The sequence below is a fragment of the Leptodactylus fuscus genome, chromosome 1 (assembly GCF_031893055.1).
Source record: "Leptodactylus fuscus isolate aLepFus1 chromosome 1, aLepFus1.hap2, whole genome shotgun sequence".
In the NCBI taxonomy this organism is placed as follows: domain Eukaryota; kingdom Metazoa; phylum Chordata; class Amphibia; order Anura; family Leptodactylidae; genus Leptodactylus; species Leptodactylus fuscus.
The window spans coordinates 25,565,547-25,574,266 of NC_134265.1; the positions used below are offsets into that span (position 1 = coordinate 25,565,547).

Below are 8,720 nucleotides of genomic sequence, written 5' to 3' on the forward strand. Positions count from 1 at the left end.
CGTCGGGGGAACGAGGGAAGGTGAGTGATAGAAGGTGAGTGTAAGTGTTTGTTTTGTATTAAATATTAAGGTGGAACATAATGAAGGGGGCCCATGAAACTGGGGGGCAAATGAAGGGGAGGGGGGAACGGCATGACACTGGGGAAGATGAAGGGGGTGGGGAGAGAACGGCATGAAACTGGGGACAAAGATGGAGGGGGGGGGGAGAACAGCATGACACTGGGGCAGATGGAGGGGGAGAACGGCATGACACTGGGGCAGATGGAGGGGGAGAACAGCATGACACTGTGGCAAATGAAGGGGGGGGAGAACGGCATGACACTGAGGCAGATGAAGGGGGGAGAATAGCATGACACTGGGGTGGATGGAGGGGGAGAACAGCATTACACTGGGACAGATGAAGGGGCGAGAACGGCATGAAACTGGGGCAAATGAAGGGGGAGAGAACGGCATGACACTGGGGCAAATGAAGGGGGGGAGAACGGCATGACACTGAGGCAGATGAAGGGGGGAGAATGGCATGATACTGGGGCAGATGAAGGGGGGATGGCATGACACTGGGGCAGATGAAGGGGGGGAGAATGGCATGACACTGGGGCAGATGAAGGGGGGGAGAATGGCATGACATTGGGGCAGATGAAGGGGGGAGAACGGCATGACACTGGGGCAGAGACGGGGGGGGACATGAAACTGTGGGCAGATAAAGGGGGAGAACGGCATGAAACTGGGGACAGAGATAGAGGGGGGGGACATGAAACTAGGGGTAGATGAAGGGTGTATATGAAAATGAGGAGAGATGGAGGGGAGACATATAATTTACGGGTGACTGTAGGAGGATTATACTGTGTGGAATCACATGAAAAATGAATGAGAATGGGCGGAGTCAACATAAAAGTGGGCGGGGCCTAATTTGCTGCAGCGTGCTGCATGTAGGGCCCCGCCAAAGTCAATTGCCCAGGGCCCCGCAAACCCTGGATCCGCCACTGCTGCCCACTACACAGAGAACAGCGCTGTCTGGGAAAAGCCAAACCTTGGAAGTGTCTCTGCTCTGACTAATGCCCACAAGAAAGAAATGCAAAGGAAATGGCGCCATTGAGAATCTGTGAGAGCGACTTACCCTCCGGGATGCATTGCCCCAGGACAAACTTAAATCCTTTGCAGCATTTTTTCCTGCAAGACATAAAAGTGAAGAGAATTTTTACCAACGTGACAGAGGAGGATGACAGAGGGGGGCGGACAGGGGGATGATAGAGGACGATGACAGAGAGGGCTGACAGAGGGGGATGACAGGAGGATGACAGAGGGGGACGACAGAGGGGGGCGACAGAAGAATGACAGAGGGGGACGACAGGAGGATGACAGAGGGGGACGACAGAGGGGGGCGACAGAAGAATGACAGAGGGGGACGACAGGAGGATGACAGAGGGGGACGACAGAGGGGAGCGACAGATGAGGGTGACAGAGGGGGGCGACAGAGGAGGATGACATAGGGGGGCGACAGGGGAGGACCACAGAGGGGGACGATAGAGGAGAATGACAGAGGAGGACGACAAAGGGGGATGACAGAGGAAGATGACAGAAGAGGACCAAAGAGAAGGACAACCACAGAAGAGGATGACAGAGGAGGGCATTATAGTCACAGTATTAGATTTGAGTGATCGGGATCGGGAAAAATCGGATCTCCTATCAGCAATCAAGCAAATTTCACGATCGCAATTGGGTTCGGCTGGAAAATGATCGGAAATCGGATTTTAAAATTGATCCTGAAATCTCGAGATCGGCTCAACCCTACACAGTATTCATCACATACATAGTCTACACAATCAGAAATGAGTGTGACAGAAGCCCTGTTCAGCTGGCTGGTGTATACGGATCTGCCATCATTCACTATATTCACAACTCACATCTTTCCAAACATCAGATTAAAAAATTCGTGGTACACGTTAATTTAGCGTACCTATCTACATTATCACCCCAAGACTAAATATAACCCTAATTACTTATGACTTCCATCCTCCAGGGTGTTGAAACGTATAAAGCACAGCGCCATACATGTATAGTGGCTCTACTTGGTATTGATTGGGCCTAACCCGGAGCGGAGTGCGCGGCTGGAGGCCGATGCAGTGCACAAACTTTCAGTCGCGACGACCCGTCTTTTGAATCAGAACGGCCTCCGCTTCAGGTTCCGGACCAAAAAACTTTGTGTGAACTTCTAATTCTTCAGGTGGATTCCATCTGAGAGGTCCTATTGACATGAATAGGAGGCAGAAAATACACCTTTTCCGTTCCATCCGATGCAAAATTTGACACAAAATTTGTTGCGGAAATTGTCAAAATTTGCTCCCTGAATTTGGAATAATTTCAATAAAATACAGCGACACTATTCTCCAAATTCTGCTTCAAATTCAGTGTCAAAATCCATGTTGGTTTTAGTCAAGCAGAAAAATTCTTCAAATTCCTGAAGCAGAAATTTTCTGCTTGACAAATTCTACATCAAGTTAATGTGTGTGACCCGTGCCTTAGGGCATGTTCACATGGAGTTTTTTTGCAGGATGAATTTTTTTTTTTTACATGATGCGGTTTTGACATGGTTTTTGTTGCTGAAAAAAATCAGCTATAGGAAAAAATCTACTATTGACTCCCTTTAAAATGAATGGGGGACATTTTTGAGGCAGATTCCTTGTCAACTCACCATTAGGCTAGGTTATCACAGCGAAAAATTAAGGGAAAATTCTCTTCATTTTCCCCTGCCCTGTTCTGCTGTGGGATTGCATCAGCATAGGCATCCCGAGCTGTGGAATCGGCAGCAAAATCAAGCAGGATGCAGATTTTTTTCTGCATCTTGCTTCCATCGCTGCCTCCCATGGGAGAAAATCTCTGGGCAGAATCTGCTGCAGATTCGTATGTATGAACTTACCCTTAGGATGAGGCCCCACTTTGCGGAAACACAGCTTTTTTGTTGCAGATTTTGTTGCGCTTTTTTGAGCCAAAGACAGGAGTGAATTAAGCAGAAGGGAGAAGTATAAGAACTTTTTATAGATTTCCCTTTCTTTTTGTAGTCATTCTTGACTTTGGCTCAAAAAACTGCAACAAAAAAAGCTATGTTTCCGCAACGTGAGGTCTTAGCCTCAGAGTAACAGTTCCTTCTGCAGTTACATTGCCTGAGCTCGGCTTGGGGGAAATTCTTTGATCATTTTCTTAAAGGGGTTGTCCCATCACAAGGATCCTATCTATCCTGCTAGTTTATGTGGATTTAAGACTTTTCCTAAATACATTGCTTTATCAAAACTGCTTTGTTTGGCCGTTATCTTAATTTATTCACTTCATTGTTTACACTCCATTTCTGTGGCCCTTGGGATTATCTGCTCATTTGTCAAGTGATGTAGCTGCCTGCTCTCAGGGGGGGGAAGCTCTGAGCTGTTTGTGTCTGATAAGTAGCGGAGCTTCTCAGATAGGGGAGGTGAGAGCTCTGGGATTTCTGACCTCTTATCAGTCGGTTTAATTGAATTTGGCTGATAAGGGCTAAGATAGGGAGTCCGTTACCTCTGTATGTAATGCAAGCTGACTCAAATCCAGCTCTGCTACATCAGCTTCACACTGTGGTAATTCATTTACAACCAATCCCGTGCAAGTGACACCCCGCCCACCAATGTGCCGAGAAAAGCAGGAAGTGAAGAGAACACAACAGCCTGCAGGTTAGTGAACAAGCATCATGGGAATACCCCTTTAATGCTTGAGCAGAGCCCAGGTAAAACTGTGGTGAGGTTAAAGGGATTGCCCAGGATCATTAAAACATGGCGGCTTTCTTTCAAAAACAGCAGCACCCCTATCCATGGGTTGTGTCCGGTACTGCAGCTTGGCTCCATGTAATCAAACAGATCTGAGCTTCAATACCACGAGAAGACACTTTTCCTTGGCGCAGTCATGTTTTTGTAATCCTGGACAATGTGTAGACAATGGGAAGAAATGGATGCCAATTCCAGTTCTGCATTTTGCAACAAGCGTAACTTTTTGATATTGAACATACATCCGGCTCTCGTAACTACATGACTATGAATATTCATTCTGAAATGTTTGTCCAGGCAGGTTGCTTGGAAATGGTTGTTGACTCGGCTGAGATCTCATCGTCCGGATTGTTTGGTGGTATTCTCATCGATGAGAAGGTCCATCTGCTCCCAAGACACAGCGCTATGAGGAGCAGCAGCTGACAAGGAGCCCCATGGCCGGGCCAAACGTAAAACATATTGGAATGCAGAGCGCTGAGCTAAGGTAACAGGACGAGGAGTCCAATCCTCTTATCATCGGGGTAAATGAAACACTTGCGGAGGAGACGGCATGTTTAGGGCTTAATGTGACACAGCCACATTAAAGAAAAACAGCTTTTGGTTATTTTTATAACCCCCGAAGCTTTTATTCCAGATGATCAAAGATTCCAGCGTTGGCCTCTCTCTCCCGAGTCTCTAACAAATCCTTCACGCATTTATTTTATAAGTTTAGCAGAGGAGAAATCTTGGAGGCCCAGATCGGACTATTAGAACGTTCCTAAGAAATTCGGGCCAGTCTACAGCTGGCATCTCCACGTAGGACCGGAGGAACGCAACAGCCGGAACAGCAACTTTACATACACAGTGTGGTGCACAAATGTCGTAAAGTAAGATGCCTTCAGAAATAGAAGGGTTAATCGTCTATATTTGTCAAAGAACACTTGGAGAATGTTTTTGAAGGTGATGGACAGCCGATCTCCAATCCTTCTGTCTCTTCATGTCATCCAAGACAGACTGGATAAGTAAATAGTTATGGAGGTTGACAATGGGCAAGGGTAAGTTCTGACTTCGAGAAGGGCCAGGTTGAGGTATCTGGACTATGGTCTGATTCTTGGCATTCTTGATTGAGGAGGCCATGTTGCTCCAATAAGAACTACACAGCGCCATTCATTTGGTAGTGGTGGTGTCTGGTAATGCATCCAAATTACAAATATATACTATAACCAGTACACAATGAAGTAGATGTGAAGCACCAAGTAGTAGATATGCAGGGCTAAGGACAGGCCATTAATATGACAATCCAGAAAAACCCTTTAGGGCCCATGGGCTTATTAAAGACTTAGTTCCTTAAAGGGAAGGCTTTCCTCTTCTGTCTGATCTAATATTGGGTGTTGAGCAGGGGCGTAAATACCGGGGTAGCGGCAGTAGTGACTGCCACAGGGCCCGGGACATTAGGGGCCCGTCAACAGCTTTTTTCTTAATAGGTAACTTCAGCTAGTAACGGGCCCTATTTGCTTACCGATCCTGGCAGGGACCACAATCAGTGACGTCGCGGGCCCCACAAACACTATTATTATACTCGGGGGTCTTTTCAGACCCCCTGTGTATAATGATCGGTGGCCTGGGAGAGATAAGAGAACATAAAAAACAGCGTTACTTACCTCTCCAGGCAGGCTTCGGGACTACTTTTGTGATGTACCTGACATCACATGACCGGGGCCTGCGTCCAGGTTCATGGAACTTCCCGGGTCATGTGACGTCCCGGACGTCATTGAAGATGGCCGACACCACTAAGGAGTGCAGCGGAGCCGGGGATAGGTAAGTAACTGTGGTTTTTATGTTGGTATCCTCCCTCGGTCTCCGATTATTATACTCTGGGGTCTGAAAAGACCCCAGAGTATAATAATTGTTCATGGGTGTCCACAGTGGGGCATAATACTGTGTATAGGGGCCACTATGGGGCATAATACTGTGTATAGGGGCCACTATAGGGCATAATACTGTGTGCAGGGGCCACTATGAGGCATAATAGTATGTGCAAGGGCCACGATGGGGCATAATACTGTGTATAGGGGCCACTATGGGACATAATACTGTGTGCAGGGGCCACTATGGGGGATAATACTGTGTGCAGGGGCCACTATGGGGGATAATACTGTGTGCAGGGGCCACTATGGGGGATAATACTGTGTATAGGGGCCACTATGGGACATAATACTGTGTGCAGGGGCCACTATGGGGGATAATACTGTGTGCAGGGGTAACTATGGGGCATAATACTGTGTGCAGGGGCCACTATGGGACATAATACTGTGTGCAGGGGCCACTATGGGACATAATACTGTGTGCAGGGACCACTATGAAGGATAATACTGTGTCCAGGGGCCACTATGGGAGATAATACTGTGTGCAGGGGCCACTATGGGACATAATACTGTGTGCAGCGGCCACTATGGGACATAATACTGTGTGCAGCGGCCACTATGGGGTATAATACTGTGTGCAGGAGTCACTATGGGGATAATACTGTGTGCAGGGGACACTATAGGACATAATACTGTGTGCAGGGACCACTATGAAGGATAATACTGTGTCCAGGGGCCACTATGGGAGATAATACTGTGTGCAGGGGCCACTATGGGGCATTATAGAACGGAATGGGGGGGGGGGGGTGTCAGTCGGGGGGGGGGGGGGGGTTATCATGTCAAAAGTTCACCATGGGGCCCCGCCATTCCTAGTTACGCCACTGGTGTTGAGTAACAGTATGGGTGGAACATTTGTTGAGGCAACCATTCAATGTCCAGTACGTATTGTGCATGTGTCTTCTTGTAAATACTATAACACGTGGATGATACTTGCTGAGCACTGTATGGCAACTTTCGGATAGGGGAGAGAGGTGGAAAACCCTTTTAAGTCATCTTAGAAGATAAAAAAGTTGCCTCCAGTGTTGCTTCCTCATATCTGAACCTTTCACTCATTCTAAGATCTGATTTCTATTACTTACTAAGCCCGGCGAGCCTTTCATTGGACTATAAACCATCTACAAATCACTTCCTCCATAAATGTCTCCTCCGCAGGTGACACCCACATGGTGAAGTCAGGCCAAAAAGCCACACAATCTGCCAGGACACGTTCAGAGGCTTTAAAAGCAGAAGACATCTGTGTAGACGGAAGGTCCCTACTGCTCACCTGCAACGGCTACGACTCTAAAACCCTACTTAGCTCCACTTTAGAAAGTAACCTGTTAAACTTTCATATTTCTATTTTTTGGGCCTAAGCCCAAAAACTGAACTTGAATATTTTGCTGTTAAAGTCAATCTCTGAAGGCTCGAAATACTGAAAAACTTACAGTCACATCCAAATCATGGAGAGGAATAAAATTTGTGGACTTCTGATGATATTAGGTATGGGGACCTGTTTGACCAGATTTTAGAATTTTACAAGTTTCTCACACAAAAAGTTGCAAAAAGAGACAATAAACTTTTTGAATATGTTTAAAAAATGTGATACTTGACTATTAGTAAGGCTTTTCCACAACGTATCACTAAGTGCACCCAGGGGTAAACCTACCTTTCTTGTCGCCCGAGGCGGACGACAGAAAGCTGCCCTCCCCCCAGGAGGAGGGGGCGGAGTGGAGGGAGTGGGGCGGAGCGAAGGGTGGCAGGGTGGAGTGAAGGGACGTGTCCTGGACTGGCTTAGGTAAGCAAAAATGCCGCCCTCCCTGGGGCCCTGGCAAAGCGCCGCCTGAAGCGGTCGCTTCAGGTCGCTTCATGGGAGGTGCGACGCTGAGTTCACCCCAGGGTAAGTCCATCAGACCATACTCGAATATCCTATAGGGTTGGTCTTATCATGGTCATATAAATCCAAAAAGTCATATTTCAAGTTCTGTATTGTAGATATTGAAACATTACAGGCCGACATCAACTGTATACACTTGGTGCATTTAAAGGTATATAACAGTCAACCAAGCACATCAACCTAGTAGAAACTTATAAAGACCAGGAGCAAAAACTAGACCTTCAAGGAGTTGACTCATCAGGTCATCCGGAGATGTTGGTGATCAGATGATCGGTTTAGATTAGGCAGACGAAACCTCCACCAATCAGATAATAGGGATTAGGGGAGGCGACAAATGTGGGCGGTTCACTTACCCCACAGCGGCCACTACAGGAGAACTATAGTATTACATTCAATTAATTAGGCACAAAATGGATCCCTCTATGGTATCCAAGAAGGTAGAGAGGAATCTGAAGCTGAAGATCTCTCTGACATATGACCAATTCCCTATATGTTTAATTTTCTGGCAACCAAAGAAATACAATAAATCCCTTTAAGAGTGACCATAATTTTTTAATGTTCCACTTAATATAAAATACTGACTTAGAGCAAAACAATAAATGCTCAAAATTATTACATAGTATTAAGAGATCCAAAATCTGCCCTTGATTTAATCCTCTCGTCTGGAAGTCAAGATGTGCTATTTTTATTTGTAAGGATTTAAAAATATAGAAAAGAAATGTGAAAAGAAAAAATTGTAATAAACCCAGAGGGATGTGTGAAATAATATGGGGGGGGGGTGTGGGGGGGGTGTGGGGGTGCAAAAATAGTGAAGTTCTCATAATGTTCTAGAAATAAAGGTGTAGACTAGGGTTGAGTGATCGGGTTCGGAAAAGATCGGATCCCGATCGGCGATCATGCAAATTTCACGATCGGGATTGGCTGGAAAATGATCGGAAATCGGATTTTGAAATCTGAAGATCGGCTCAAAAGCGACTCAAAAGCGACTTTTTCCCATAGAGAAGCATTGACTAGGGTTGACTGATCGGGTTCGGGAAAGATCGGTTCCCAATTGGCGATCGAGCAAATTTCACAATCGGGATCGGCTGGAAAATGATCGGAAATCGGATTTTGAAATCTCAAGATCAGCTCAACCCTAAAAGCGACTTTTTCCCATAG

At 46.5% G+C, this 8,720-nt stretch overlaps 1 protein-coding gene across 1 annotated transcript in view; it reads right to left on the reverse strand.

Moving 5' to 3' along the window:
- The window catches only part of CCBE1 (collagen and calcium binding EGF domains 1), a 281,966-nt gene that overhangs the window by 57,311 nt on the left and 215,935 nt on the right, over nt 1–8,720 (reverse strand). The window contains exon 3 of the mRNA XM_075268690.1: nt 1,118–1,170. Within this exon, the coding sequence (XP_075124791.1) occupies nt 1,118–1,170 (53 nt within the window). The remainder of the gene's footprint in view (nt 1–1,117; nt 1,171–8,720) is intronic.